Source organism: Cephus cinctus, unplaced genomic scaffold, assembly GCF_000341935.2.
Source record: "Cephus cinctus unplaced genomic scaffold, Ccin1 Ccin1_scaffold3202, whole genome shotgun sequence".
Taxonomy (NCBI): domain Eukaryota; kingdom Metazoa; phylum Arthropoda; class Insecta; order Hymenoptera; family Cephidae; genus Cephus; species Cephus cinctus.
Genome location: NW_014334501.1, coordinates 284,761 through 300,865, shown reverse-complemented (window position 1 = coordinate 300,865; position 16,105 = coordinate 284,761). Strand labels below are relative to the sequence as shown.

General features: G+C 52.2%; 1 protein-coding gene across 5 annotated transcripts in view; it reads right to left on the bottom strand.

Annotated features, from left to right (window-relative positions):
- The window catches only part of LOC107274495 (storkhead-box protein 2), a 74,283-nt gene that overhangs the window by 9,128 nt on the left and 49,050 nt on the right, over nt 1-16,105 (bottom strand). For all 5 annotated transcript variants that reach the window (XM_015753702.2, XM_025091744.1, XM_025091745.1 and 2 more), the window contains exon 3: nt 11,882-12,077. In XM_015753702.2, coding sequence (XP_015609188.1) covers nt 11,882-12,077 — 196 coding nt within the window. The remainder of the gene's footprint in view (nt 1-11,881; nt 12,078-16,105) is intronic.

The window sequence follows — 16,105 nt, the reverse complement described above, 5'->3', positions numbered from 1 at the left end:
AGAGATAAGCAGGAGACAGGTGCGTTTATGTGCCATTTGAAATTTTATGGGGAGCAAACACCTCGCCCCTTATCTCGGTGCTAACTTATGACGCGAGTCTGGGACGCTTGTCTCTCAATGAAATACGGCACTTGAGGTAATAGTGCAATGAATAGGGAACAGGAGGGGAGAGAGAGAGAGAGAGAGAGAGAGAGAGAGAGAGAGAGAGAGAGAGAGAGAGACACATGGAGGTGCTCTCGATATATTTATTTAAGTGAAGCGAACCGCCTGAATTACGACTACGAGTCAGAGATGCGATTGCTCTGCCATCTACCATCTTCCATCTACGGCAGTCTTCGTTTCTCCCTCCTCGTTCCTTTATTTTAATGTATTCTCAGTCCTGATTCAGGCACCTGGAAATCCAAAGATTTCCCACTAGTCGCAGTCTTTCTCCAGTTCTCCCGTCGTCTCTTTGATCTCCAGAGTAGACGTCATTCCGGGCACGGGACGATTTAGTGGATGCACCAAAACGTAGCAGGCTACTAGTCGCATGGCAGGATGCCAGAGTCCTTGCTAAGGAGAATTCGAAGGACGATTCTTTCGAGACAACTCCCGAGTATCCTGACTCCTTCGGCGAATCTGCACGACGGCGCAGAATATGAATTCAAGCGAATTTTTAACTTGCTTTCGCTTTCTTTCTCTCTCTCTCTCTACTTTTCTGCCTCAAGTTACGAGGCATTTTTATGCGCGCCACCGTGCCGAGTAATGGCGCGTAACAAATTCTGCGGTGTCAGGACATAAACATGCCTGACGCACATGTATCATCTACGCGATATTCTCTACCGTACGCGTGGAGCGTTGCTCCTTACGAGTGCTTACGAGGTACAGCGACTACACCAATAAACTTGGCTAAACTGTCAATCAAACGTCAGGACGTTGCTCGTCCCGGAATGACTCCGGCCTGGCGCTCTGACAATCGGAAATTTCCAGAAGACGTTGTTGGGCACCTAAGCAACCACGAGCAGCCACGAGCAGCCTCGTGCGTACGAGCAGGTACGCGTCTCCCGTGACGCCTTAGCACTGCCTATTCTCGACTGACCATTGTCGTGCGCAATTCCGTCTGAATTTGGCTGGACAGAATCGTCCGTAAGACTTGACCATGGCTGTCGGCAGGTTCGGTTCCGCTCTGCCGGTTCTGAAGTCGACTTGGAGAATAATTAAAGATGGTGGTGGTGGTTGGCAAAGTACAGGCGATCGAGTGTCAAGAGTGTCGAACGACACTCGAGGCAACGGGTTTCCATATGTTTTGTACTTTATGTCCGATGCAAATGGTCGCCCGTAGAAAAGCTCGAGATAAGGAAAACCCAGCTCACGCGCTCGAGCAATCTGGCGTCGTCGCCCCCATCGACGTCGTTGCCATCGTCCGGCGTCCTTAGTCGGTCTCGACGTCCAATACACACGCGTGCCTAGGATACGTGTGTCGCGATAGAAGACAAGACTTTCGTTCCACGACAGTGGATTTAGTCGCGACCAAAGGCATAAATACGTCCGATCGCAGGGAGCGCGGTAAAGGAGCACGTACCGGTACGAGTACCAGTACCAGTGCCACGAGTACCGATACCAATACTGGAAGCAGCGACGGAATCGTGATCGGCAGTACTGCAGTGCCAGCGCCAGCCAGCGGCAGCCAGAAATAGGAAACTCGGTAAATAAGTGAGACCGGCTAACGTTCGTGCGGGACAGCGCACCGCGCCGGTAACGATTCAATCCTTTTCTGATCTCGTTTACGATCGGTTCGATCGGATTGGAAAAATGCGCGCGCGTCGTTAGGCGAGCGATCGGCCGATCTCCAGGAAAACGGGCGATGCGAAAAAGGATTGCTCTCGACGTGGGAGTTGCATAATTTCCATTATTTCCATGGTGCTCTCGACACGCTCGAGACGAGCCGCGCCCGCGCCAGGATTCTTTCGCTCGTCGGTTTCTCTCCTGTGACACAATGGACATTTCTACTTGGCACTTGTTGCGTTTCGAATTCCCTTCGAGCCGAGTCGAGATCATTCCTCTGGATCTCTTTATGCACTCCAAGTGGTCCAGGACCACTCGCTTCGTCATTTTCTCTGGTTCTGCATCCTTCTTCGATTGCGAGAAGATTGCACAGCGTAATCGAGAATACGAGAAAGTATGCAATCAGAATGTGTCGCAAGAGGCTCGCTGGCGGTCGCGGCGTCGAGACGTGAGGCGTCGCGGGTTCAGTTCCCTCGGAATTCTCGGAGTCCTGCGTGGGAAGCCCCGTGAAACGATGGAAAAGGATGGGAGAGTTCGCGGAGCGAGATCAGGGCTCTGGGGTTTCACCGGAAATGCTCCTCGACTGAACGAATCAATGAAATGTACCGAGAGAGAGAGAGAGAGAGAGAGAGAGAGAGAGAGAGAGAGAGAGAATCGCGTCGTTGATTTGCATAGTACATCAATGGCGAGAGAGTCCGACGCAAAGGTCGTCTTGTTAGGAGTCTTGCGGTTCCAAGTGGTCTTTGCCATTTCCCATAGAGAAGCCATAAAGCACCGGAGGCCTCGTGACCGACAAGATGAGCGATCGCGATAGGAGGCCGGCAAACGGTTAATCCGGAAGAGGACTTCCCGTCCCTGATCGATCGCACGTCGATCCGGCGACGATCGCACTGCTGGCCGAGGTGCGTAGGCGAATCGGCTGAAATGCCTCCTCGCTCAGCCTATCGCTGCCTCTTACTTTTATTGCCGGTAACGCGCCGTGCTACGTATGCGTCTACGTAGGACGTGGCGCATAATAATAAAAGCTCAAGAATGATAGAAAGGTGGTTGCTAATAATAGCCCGTTACCGCGAGGTACCGAAGCAGGTGTCGTTCCAGCACGCGATTGCGCTCTCGACTCTCTCGACTCTCTCGACTCTCTCGACCTTTCCGCGAGAATCTCCCGAGGGAGTCGAAATGCCAGGAAACCGAAGGGGCAGTTCGGGAGGCGCCGCGAAGCGCCGGCAGCGGGAAGGGAGAACGGGGCCCGGAATAGAATCCAATCTGCCTTGGTTCGCGAACTCGTGCGCCGAAGGTGTGGTTCCTGGCAGCCGGAGTACTTGAAGCACCTCGCGCAGCGCCATCGCAGGCTGGCCACGTTTACCTGGCTATCGGGTTTATGTATTACAAGCATAATGGATGGCATAGCATGCCGTGCCGAGTTAACAGTGCAACCAGGCATTTTGTTAGCTGCGATCGGAATGCAAATTACGTAAGGGACACGAATCAATTAGTTGCACGCAGATCAGCCTCCCACGAGTCGCCTGCGGGAGAATCGCCGATCGGGTCCTGCCGATACTCTCTCTGTGCAGTTTGACAACCTCCTCCTGGAGGGAGCCACCGTTGGGAGCCAAAACGAGACGGCAGATGGAATTTAGGAGATGAAGGAGAGGGAGAAAAGAGTGGAAAACGTATCGGAGCAATCGTGAGAATCGGCATTTCGACGGGAACACATTAATCTGCGTCGGCCGGTTTACGTAAGAAGAGTGAAGAGAAGAGGGAAGAGCGCGCGAGGCTCAAAGGCTCAATGGCTCCTGGGTCCATGGCTCATGGCTCATGGTCCATGGCAGTAAGAGGCCCCGGGTCCGTGAGTCACTGCCAAATGTAAATTTCATGTAAATCGTAGCTTGAGCTACGCTAACGCGGAGGCTGGCTAACCTTTGAGCGATCATGACGAACGATAGGGTCGTGATCGTCATTGCGAATTCCGCGAGATCGGATCCGGGTCGTGCCACCGCGTTACAGGTCGACGATCGTTCCTAACGATCCGGTGCAGCCGAGATCTCGTAAAGTGCCGGCTAATGGGCGGAGGAGTTCTCGACTCGAGCGACGGCAAGGCATCGGGACGCCTCCTTAATTCTCCGTAATTCTCTTTTCCCCGATAATTTTCCTAATTTTCTCTTTCCTCCTCCCCCGCAGCCAACCCGGCGTCTCCGTCGACTCCCCTGCGGCCGACCCCACCCACCTCGGCACGTAAGTGAACCACGTGGGCAAGTAGCCGTCGCGAATTTCCCTCGACCTGGACTTTACTTCACTCGCGCAACGAGTGCGCCTTGCGATTCCGTCATTTTACACGCGCGCGAGTCTCGAGACTCAGCGACAATTTCTAGGGAGTCGCCGCGTGGGTCGCCCGACTTGCCTCCGCGCTATCTGACTAGCTGGCTAGCTGGCTAGCTGCCTGCTCCAGCTTCCTACACGCTCTTCATTCACACCTGGCTGGCTCTCGATACGCATAGAGTCCATTGATATTTCCTGAGAAAAGTTACGAGCTCAGCCGCCGACATTGCGCTTCGGATAGATCCAGATGGATCCAGATAGATCTCGACGTGCTGGACCGTTATCGCGGAGGATCACTGGACCTTCGGTGCGTTATGGCGGCGACACGACAACGGGTGATCAGAGATCCCCTTAAAGGATTTTCTCTCTCTCTCTCTCTCTCTCTGTCTCTCTCACTCTCTCTCCACTTGTCACTCCCCCGCCATCTCATCTCGTCCTCTCGAGTGAATCTATGCTACCTGTTATACAAACCAAAAAAAAAACCCGTACAGTTATGCCTCGTTAAGTGGAGATGATCACGCAAGGCTCGCGTCCAGGGACGTTCAACTCGTTTTTTTCGAGGTTACCAGTGATTTCTAAATGTCACTCCGAATCGTGTTATTATTTTTTTTAAATCCCAAACTTGCGCAGCCATCGTAGTCATAAATCTACATCACGAAACACCTTTACTTTTATCGTGACGGCAAGAAGCTCAGCCCAGAAATGGACTAGCAGCCACGTGTATAGGAGCCCCCGAGCTGCGAGCCTGTGAAATCGTTCTCATCCGTTCTCATCCGTTCAGCGTCGAAGGTGTCAAAGGCCTGCTCCGAATCTGCGGCTTAAAGTACGGAATAATAGGCGAATTGAACCAACCGAGGCGAGCCGCGCTGGGATTTCTCGCGATCGGAAAAGTCAACGGGGCCATGAGAATTGTGTCTTGGCTCGATTGCGCCGTCCGCTAACGTAATCGGCTCCAACAATAAGGGCGTAGCCGTTTGTTGTATCTGATGCGGTTGCAGGAAACAAGTCATAAAGGCTGGAGTCGTGGGTCGCTCGCTCTCCAGGCTTCGCGATACTTCTGTGCCAAAAGAACGACCAGGCGAACGAACTATACGGACGTGACGGTACACTCCGCCATCTTGGACACGTCATTCCTCGCGATGTAGGACTAAACAGGCTCGAGGCGTCACTCTTATTAGATCGCACAGCTTTCTTCGAGATAGGATTATGCATTTCTGGTCCACGAGGATCTTGCGAATGTGCTGCCCGCGCCCCTGTCGACCAACCTGACGAATCCTACTGCTTTCACGAGAGGAAGGACTTTTAAACGACCTGTACTTCCGCAGGGACAAAACGAAAGCTCGAGCAGCGTTCTAGCCAATAGCGAGGGGCATTAGCAACGCCATTTTAGCATTAGACACGTGTAATTCAATTTATAAGGAATTCGCCAAGCCGAGTTATCCAGGTCGCGGCGAAGCCCAGTCAACCCGCGATGGGACGAGACGAGGCGAGGCTGCGCGGAATGATTTCGAGTCCGTAAATCTGCTCGTTTCTTCTTTCTCCCCTTCTTTCTCCTTCGCGCTTGTCGCTGCTTGGAAATCCAGGAAACGAAGCGGTCACCGCCTTTTCCCGACCGCGCTCGATCAAAATAAGTTCAGATCAAATGAAATTCTCGCGGTCGCCCGTCAGACCTCAATTCTGCTAGGGAAGGTTCGCGTTACGAGTTCTGGGTTACATACAGCGCTTGAATCATTCGAGGATGAAATAAGTTTACGCAAGCGTGGTTTGTTACAAGGCGCCAGAGAGCTGCGCGGATGCGACTAAATCCAGTGGGCTGCCACCCGACTGGCTTACTGTCTTGTCTTGTCCGGGAATGATCCAGATCAGTGACCAAGTACTCGCCGATAGTCAGGATAGTCAAGATAGTCAAGAGTGCCCATTCCGAGCTACCTGTCGAAGCGCTCCAAGTCGTTTGCTGGTTCTGGAGGACTTTGAATTTTCAGCACTGGCAAAAGGTTTCGCCGCTCGCAGAAAGTGCAGCGAGCGGAACTGCACGAAATTAATGCAGCAGCACTTAGATAATATGAAAAAAGCAAAACGATTCAAGAAAAGTGCGTGCGAGAGGATCGCGCGTTTCCAGTCCTAAAGGCGATATCGCACGTGCAGCGATGGATGCTCCGGGTGACGACACGTGTCATTAATCACATTTCGTATTTACGGGCTGTCATGCTTTCTTGGCATTAGCCTACATAGGACATTAATGCGTGTGCTGGACTCGCGCCGTTCGTTTTATCAGCCATTATCTAATCGCGCAATGCATCATGGGGAATCTGTCAAGCGGCGCCGCCGGTTTATTTTTTTTATATTTTTTAGAAATCGTCAGAGCTTTCGCGAAAACTTTCGGTCTCTTACTCGGGATGGGACATTCTCAAAGTTATCACGAATACACCATAAGACCCTGATAGCACGTTAGACCCGTTAGACGCAATGGTTGACAAATTTCCCATGATGCAAAACTGGGCTTGTTTTTGGCCGTACAATTTTGTCGAATGACGTTCAATTAAAACCATTGGCATGACAGCTGTCAAACGTGACTGGTCTCCTTTTCGCCGAGTACTCCCATTCCGTCCACGTGCTCTCACGTTCCAAGTAATTACGAATGCGGTTTTGTATCGTGGCTCAATTCGCCCGTGAATAATCCCCGACGGCAACTCGACGTCTCGTCGGGTGCTTTTCTTTCTTATTCTTTGGCGCACACGACTATTTTGTCTCGAATTCAACGTTCTCGAGTGACAGTCGAAGGTTATACGTTTCGATAGATTCTCGTCAAAGCGTCGAGAACGAACAGTGAGATCAGTTCCCAGCTGATGAATTGGCAAAGGCGAATGGAATGAGGCGACCGGAGAAACAAGGAGTGGCGCCCACAGACATTTCTCTACGACTTCGTTTCGGCCTGGTTGAGCGACATCAGGGAGGTCTCTGGCATTAATCGGCGAGGCTCTCGGAATTCCCTCCTCCGGATAGGAACCTCTGGAAATCCTATTGCTGATTCTGATTCTGAGATACGACCGAAGCTTATGCTAATGCTCGCAGCGATAATGTGCGAGGACAAACGTAAAAGTGGACTTCTTTATCGGGGGGATCTTCTTTACGAGCTTGCTCTCCCGGCCAAATTACACCGCCCATCCTGGCTCCTGGAATGTCCTTGGATGCGCATAAAGGATCACCAGGAGGATGGGGAGGAGGGTTCCGCTTCGTGGGAGGTAAGAGTATATTACTGACTCAAGATTTACTGAAGTTTCTTCGTGGTTCAGGAGTGTCACGGGGATCTCTTGTATCTCACCAGAGTTACAGTGATGGGGAACCCAGGACCCAGTTCATAAATCTCGAGCGGTAACGATCCAGTGACCCGGATGACCTGGCCGCTATCGTCGATAACCATAACGATATGGGGATCAGGCCTAAGCGTGCTGCACCACAGGGCTAAGAGGTGTCTCCCTCCCAATTCCCGTTCGATCGACTGTCACATCTCGCATAACTTTGACTTTCGTAGCCGTCCAGTTCAGTCATCCACTTCGTTATTCCACTTCAATCGGGTTTACAGAGAACGGTGAAAGATTCGGAAGACAAAGTCTGGAAATGCGCGAGAAACTTTTAAGGGGGGACGCGTGTGAGAGAGAGCGAGAGAGAGAGAGAGAGAAACACCCTGTACGTACACGTCCGGCAGAGCAGGTAGACAGACCTATCTTGAACCGAGTGATACGACATCGAAATCCACTCGGGCGTCTCCCGGTGGGTCCTGATGCCTTGTCCCACGTGTCGCTGTGGCAGATTTCTCTGTCTCTATCAGCACCTACGTACACGCGTGTGCGTCGCCAGTTAGCCAGTTAGCCAGTGAGCCATATAATATCCAACTACTCCACGGGCCAGGTTAAAGACACATGGACGCATGTAAGATCGAACAGGAGAATCTGGCCAGAGGGCTGCAGACGTGCGGAGCGTCGAATTGGCTCTTTGGTTTTCCTTCGTCTTTTACTCTTGGCTCTTCGTCCCCGCTGAATCCTCTCTCGCTCCCCCTATTCTCTCATCTCCGTCTTATCCGTTCGCGGGTACTTAATACGCTCGGAGGTATATGTGGAGGAAAGCGTGCGCGAAGAAGAAACGAGCCAGCGGGTCCAGGAGATAATGTAATCTACACGGAGGCGAAGATTATGCATCCCGGCAGATGCACGAAGAAGATTCCCAGTGATCTATGGGCATCGAGGATGGAATGACAAAGAAACGGCATTACGTAGCGAGGCAGCTTATGCACGTAGAGGCACCCACTGGTAGCTCCAGGACCGACAGTAGACAAGTATCCTCCGAGGATCCAACGATCCAAGGGACCTAAGGCTGCATTCACACGGGACGATTCATCGTTCCGTACGAGTCGCTCTTAGAATCTCATCGCGATCCTCCATGAAGCCGAGGGACCCAGTCAAGCAGCCAACGAGGCAAGTCGAGGAACGAGAGGAACGAGAAGAACGAGAGGAACAAGAGGAACTGGAGGAATCTGAGAATCTGAGAAGGCGCTATCTGGAACATTCTAGTTCCCATGAAGGTACACTGTACACATATATATTATATATATATATATATATATATATATATATATATATATATATATATATATATATATATATATATATATATATATATATATATATATATATATATATATATATATATATATATATATATATATATATATATATATATATATATATATATATATATATATATATATATATATATATATATATATATATATATATATATATATATATATATATATATATATAGTATACCTATCTACGGCTCCGCACGACTTTCCTGCGCGATGGGTATTTGTTATTCATAAGGTTGCTGCTGGCTATAACCTCTCCTTAACTCCGATAGAAGGTACTGACCTGGACCACCGGCAGGAACTCCTCCCAGGATCGTTTCCTTCCCTCCAAGCTGGGAATTCCAATGGGAGCAGAGAAAGAGAGAAGAGACTCCACGTCGGTAGGAGAAGCTCATGCGAATGGGGATATCATTACCTTTTTTGAGAAATTCTCCAAAGTGCACTTTCACTTTGTGCAATTACGAATATAGCGCAAAGGAGTCATGGAGACCGAATCGTTCGACTGAATCTTCTCACACGGTGTCTCCTTATTATCCTTCCTTACTTCACCTTCGACCACCGCCGTCCTTTTATTCCACCCTGACCCCCCCCCGTCTCTCTCTCTCTCTCTCTCTCTCTCTCTCTCTACATCCTTCTCCCGTCCTCTGCTTAAGACTCGCGGTGCATATTACCGATTCTCGTTAAGATAACGATAACTGTCCCAGCCTTCTAAAGTAAATGCTCGTGGCTATATGGGCGCACTGCATCGCCTGCACGGGATAAACGCACCTTTGCACGATGCACCGAGAGTCAGGACCTTTCCCTTCTAATGTCCTATCCGTCGGGTCCGTGAGAGAGACATTCAGCTTACGTATCTGCGGCGCAACTGCAACCGTAATTATCTCGTACCTTCTGGTTGCGACACTCTTCGAGATTCACAGATAAAATTTGACCTCCCGACCTAAACCTTTAAACTATTGCGAGCCGCGACGCAATCATCCAGCTCGATTGCAGTTTGTCGATTGTCGACTGCGCCGGGACGCAGCCCGGGGCGGCTCCACTGCGCTCCGGTGTGCACGAATCTAAAAGTGAATCCGAAGGAGACGTCCCGACAGCCATAAAGCATAACTCGATCTCGCGAACCCTCCTGTGGCTGGTCGATCTGCGATTCGCAGAAGGGGACCGTGGGATCCCTTCGAGTCTCTGCACTCTGTGCATAGTCGAAAGAATCCGCAGAGAGTGCACACACGAGCCGCCTGTCCCATGGGTCTCCCATGGGTCTCCCATGGGTCTCCCATGGATATCCAGACCCGCCAGCACGGCTATGGTTACCCATGGCAATTTGCATGGCTGCGTCTAACATTGTCCCGCAGGGAAATTGCGCGGCTCTGGACTAGGCTCTGGTGCTCAATTCTCCCGAGGCAAGGAAGCTCCCTCTCGTTAACCTTTTTGCAAAAATTCTCCATGTTACATATGGTTTTTAACGATCGAGGACACCGTGGGATGCTGTGCTCCCTTCGGTGCAGGATCTTCGCTCGAATTTCCTCGACTGCTCGTTGATTTCGAGGAATCCTCGATTTTCGATTATCAGTCCTCGGGATAGATAAGAATCTATCCCGGTGCACAAGACCGCCCGACAATTACATCGTTGAGAACGAGTCCCATAGAGTGGTTATTATGCGCGATACGAGGGCCCGATATCGGGCCCCACGGAATGCTACGGCACTGCCGTACGGCTACGTCACTGCGGCACTATACTGCTTCATGTAAGCCTCGGGGCCCTCGTAGAGCGAATCGTAAATATCGAGATACATGAAATTTCTGGTCACACTCGAGTTCTCATTGTCGGCCGATAAGGCCCCAGCTGTGCCCGATGGAGCACTCCCTGGTATCGGTGTGCCACAATAGAAAAGGTGCTGCTCCTGGGACAGTCCGGGTACTTACTGCGATACTTACCGATCCGATACTAGCAGCTGTCTCTCTACCCGAGTGTGCATACTTGGGCTGGTATTCGAGGATAGAAGCAGGCAGCACGTTGTCAACCGCCCTACTGACTTGATCAATCGGCAATAGGAATGCCGCTACTGCCGTGCCGGCAGGCGTCGATCGTCTCCGGACTAGGTTCGATTTTGTCTCCGGATGTAGTTTTTCAGGTTTCTTTGAATAGTCGCATATTGGCAGCCTGTGTCTCGAAAGACGACGACAACAACTGGCAAAACCATATACTTCGTATTCCATAGAAATGCAAATTTTATTCTTCGCTGAGAATAGAGCGTGCAGCCGTGTAAGCAGGATCTCGCGCTGATATCCACACATGGCGCTGACTATGTGCGTACAAGAGGGACATGCGTTCGGCAATACGTAAAGGCTGTCGTCTACTTAGGAGGAGGTCTGAGAGAGAAGGAAAAAGTGTCTACTGTACGATATCTTCTATGGGAAAGCTATGGTGTTTTCATGCTGGATGGAGAATTCGAGAGCATCGCAGGAAGAACTGTGGAGTCGTGGAATTTTTAAGGCGAGACCTTGGCCAATTACAGAGGCCGGCGTGAAACCCGCTTTAGCTGCGGAGTCTCGTATTAGCATAGGCGCGGTATTCCACGCTCTTGCGGGAGCCTCCGTGCCCGTGTAAGAGATACCATAAAACGAGACACGGTTCTGCATATAGGAGCACCAGTGCGAATGTGGATAGAGGCGAGACTCCGATAGTCCATACTGCTAGGAGTCTACTAGGACTATACTAGCGCTACTAGCGCTACTAGCACTACTAGCGCTACTAGCACTAATAGCACCATAGTTACCGGCGATACTAGCAGTACTAACCGATAAGAAAGAACGTTCCGAGAAATGGTGCAAGCGTCAAGTCCCTCTTGTGTTTCTTTTAGCTAACGGGGGAATGTGGGGGATGTTTATCCACATGTGCGATAAACTGGAAACTGTACTGCGTTAAAGATAAAGGCGCGATAACCGGGCAGTTTGCATTTTAACCAGCGGCACGTGAATAAGCGAGTAAGCAAGACTTCAGGATAGCCTCCATGGAGACCTGCCATGTCATTTCCGCCGTCCTATCACTTTGAGTAACCCTGGACTGTCCGGTGCGCAATTGTGCAACAGCTTACGTGAAACTGAAGAATTCGAGTAGAGAAGAAGAAGAAGAAGAAGAAGAAGAAGAAGACTCACCGAGGCAGGTGATTGCATGATCAGCTGGAGGTCGCAGAACGTTGCGGGCCCAGGCAGCCCTCAGGACTTCCAGGGCGCAGGGGGGACCCCCGACCATCAGAACTCCTGGAGACACGTGACCCTTGTACCTGAGCTGACGAGTCGCGTCCACCAGGGCGGCGTTCCACCAGCACTTGGAGTTCGCTTCCAGGAAACCCTGCGGGGAAAAGGAAAAAAAACTGGTGAATTATGACGACGCGGAATGAAATCGCTGCTAAGAAATACGACGGGGATCGACTAACAATAAGTGGTTAACGCTTGGGGCTGTTTCAGGGAGGCGTCTCTACCCTTCGCTAGGGGTCTCTAAACCTGAACCCTCCGCCCAGCCTCTGGCTCCCCTGCCGAGTCTGAGGCATCGCCAGTAATGGCCAAGGGGGGTCGTGGTGGCCAGGCTAGACAATAACCCATAAACGAATCCTCCTCCTGCAGACTTTTCGTCGCCGTCAAACTTTCCTTCCTCGTCCCCCTTCAGTCGCGCCCCCACCCCCCCTGTCTACGATAAAACGGGAATTAGCGGGACGCTCGGCTTCCATCGATCTGCCGCACGTTGGAAGGCCCGCGGGTTCCTCTTTGTCAATGCCGCTGCTGCAACGGCAGCTGCTGGACACGATTAATCGGCAGGATGCTCGATTACACCTCGGCTTGAATAGCGCGGTTGAATTGAAAAGGATCACATTGGATTAGTTTGTTCCTCCGCCCCGCCCCCCCCGGGCTTCCCCCGCGCTCCAGCCTCACCCATCCTCCTGGACCATCCGTGCATCGCTTCAGCCGCTGCATCGAGCCAGCCAGTGTTTACGTCGTTCTCTATAGTCTACAGGCCTCTCCCCTTAGCTTCCTTCTTCGCTCGTCCTCCTCCCTGCTGCCTGCATGCCTGTTCCCATCCCAGGACCTTTGTGCTGCCCTCTAGACGAACCTCGTAAAGACGTTATGAGTGTCGCCCGGGGCCGGAGAAAGGATCCACGTTTCCCAGCGAGACCCAAGTAAAACGGGCTGTTTGTCTTCGGTCCGCATGCTTCTTCCTACTTCCCAGTGTCATCCATATGGCCGCGGGAAATCTCTGCGAGTCTTCGTGATTCGTTCGACGTGATTTCCAGACGAGACGAAGCAGCTGTGGATCCAGGAGCAGCGGAACCGCAGATAAACGGAACGGCCGATTTCACAGGCATCGTTTCGGATCTCGGAGAGACTTCTACACTTCTACGTATGGGCGCACGTGGTTAGGCATGCCGCGCGCGCGCGCGCGCAATCGTTCTTGTTGTTATACGGCGAACGACGTCGCGACGCGTTGTCGGGACAAAGGATCGTTAAGGCTTTTTCCTGCTCGGGGAATCCAGCGTGCGTCGCCGTGAAACGAGAAAAGAGAAAACGAGAGCGACGCTATCGTCCTCTCTTTAGGATTCCCAGCACGGCGTCTCCCTCGTCTACCGAAACGACGTCAGCAGAAAAGAAGAGACGATAGCGGGATGCTGCGCGGCGTCTTGCTCGCGTAATCTCCCATCTTCCAGGAACGCGATTCCTACGCTGTCCTCTGTCCTCCTGGAGGTTAATTCTACGGGGCTGGAGCGACGGGACGCGTGGGATCGTAACTTTCGCGGACGCGAGCAGGAAAACCGAACGGGGACGCGGAATCTCGAGGTGGGATCTGGCAGGGCGAGGCGGATGGACGCGTTCCGAGTGAATTTCAAGGAAGAGTCCCGGAGAAAAACAAAACGTAGACTCTCTTTCCGGTTATACCCGCTTGCCCTCCTCCTGCGCCAATGCGAGAGCCCATCGGCGAAAGGAAAAGAAAAGGACGAACTCGCGGGTGGGCAGGTCCATTCGCAAGGAGAGCGCGTTGCCATTAATTTGTAATATCTATTAAGGACGGGCAAGAACTCTCGCGGCCGGGCGATTCGCCCGATGATTATGGCGTCGCTTGGCTGCGCAGACACAACGGTCGGCGTTCAGCTCCTCCATGGCGGCCGCGACGTTCCTCTCGTAAGAGTAAGAGCAAGACCAAATGCAGCCGACTTCCCTTCCCTACGACAATGGACTTCCGGTCCTGCGAATTATGGCCCTTCCCAATGAATCGGCCGGGACTAGGTGCACGATCAGCTCACTCGCGAGGGCCTAGGTTGGTCCATCGAACGTCCTGAGGTCATCGATTCGCGATCGCGCGTTGGCCAAGGGCAATTATTCGCGATTACTTAAGCAGAACGCGAGCCGGGATGAGGCGGCAGAAGGAGGGGGGGGGGGAGAGAGGCGACTGCGAGCGTCGACTTCGCGCTCCTTCGTCAATCGCTGCCAATGCCGTTCCTAATCGGAGTCCTGGCCATTGGCGCACGTAGCCAGCGATTTACTTACCGCTGAACGGCCGCCTTGAGCCGATCGAGCCGATCGAGCCGATCGAGCCGACTTGGCTCACCGGGCCGGTAATGAACTTGCACTCCTTTAAGCGTTAAGACGTTAAGTTGCGCAACGCGGCGCTCTGGCTTCGAAAAGGAGAGGAATTCCGAGGAAGAATCGCGGGGGGCAACGGGAGAGGCAAATTATGGATGAGAGAAGATGAGGAACTGGCGCCGGGGACGAGGTCGGTCGTTACGTTCGTTTGCATTTAGCGACGGAATTATTGTTCCTCGCTGAGAGGCAAATCGACTCCGATCCCATTCACTTTCTATGGATTCTATGGACTTTCGATCGATCCATCGATCGAGAGATCGCGGGGATCGCCCGGAGATAAGTAGAATCGAATTAGAATTAAACGTCGAAGAAGCGTCAAGCCAAGTTCACGAGTGACGTCACGTCTCGAATTTTAATCGACAATCCCACGTTCGCGTCTGAGCGTCCAGGAGGCAGCGAAGCAGGCAGCCTCGAGCATAAATCACGATCACATAATTTATATGCTAATACGTAAACGGCAGAGGGCCGCACATGCGGCGCACAGAGCCAGAAGGACCTCGTGACTGCACATGCACGAGGCTGAGCGTCGAGGGCCGGAGAGCCCATATAACCTTCTATGACATCGTAAAGCCGAGTTTCCAAGCGACCCTGCGCACCGCGAACGCGCATAAAACGTGACGAGCGCGCGCTCGGCCGGCTCCTCATTTTTCAGCAGTTAAATCGGCAAATAAATGCTCGAGCAGCATAATGGCGAGTCGAATAAATAGGTGTGCGAGGCGACGTCTGGCGTCGTTCACCGTACAGTACAGCCTGCCCCCTTTTCTTTTTCTTTTTTTTCACGGAAAATCCGCAGCGCGCATGCGCCAGCAGCCTATTGCGAATCTTCGATCGGAAATAACGAAATGATTATTTGCTCCCACCAGACTCGTTAACGATCGTTGAAACGAATCATTAAACGATTAACGCTCGTCGGCCGATATCGGATGGTTGCTAATGCGCTGCAGCTGCGCGCGATATTAATCGTTAAGGACCGTCGCGATGGCGCTGCCGATGACGTTGTCGCCGGTGCACGGGAGGTGCACGGGAGGTGCACGGGAGGTGCACGGGAGGTGCACGAGTGAAAGTGCAAACTGCGCTGCTCCGCGAGTGCGAGTCAAGCGGTTAGTGCGGAGGAGCGAGAAGTCGACGGTTTTGCGACGTTTGTCGCAGAAATTAGCATGGCTCCGTATAGCGAAAGTCTAATCGAGTACATTGCGCGCGACTGTCTTCGGCACTCTTTGGCGAGCGGGGCGCAGCGGGGCGCAGCGGGGCAGATTAGAACAGAGCAGGGCTGCCCATTGCTGGAAGTCGACTCGCCGATCGTCGGATTCTCGCTAATCCATCTAACCAATTAGTATCGCCGTGTCTCATTGTCATTCCTACGTGAAGGCGACGCAGATTTCATATTTACCTGCATATCAAAATATCCTTTGCATTTCCGCAGAGCTACTGACACAGAGGATCCTCGTGAGATATAATCACCGGTAGCACTGCGCCATCAGTAAGATATAAAGGAACTCGAGGGACGGCGAATCCTCGTTGCACACGGAGTGCGAGATCTCTCGAAAGAGCCGAAGGGGCCGCTGTGGCCGCTGTGGCTGCTCGACTCGAGAGTTCGTAATTCAGCATCCCGGACTAAGTGAGTTCGTTGCCTTGAGAACGGTGTTCTTATCTTTATGCATGTTTTACTGGGTGCGCGTGTGGGAGCGTGGAACGTGGTCATCGACGTGGATCGACGCCCCCCCCCACCCCCCCACCCGGGGCACG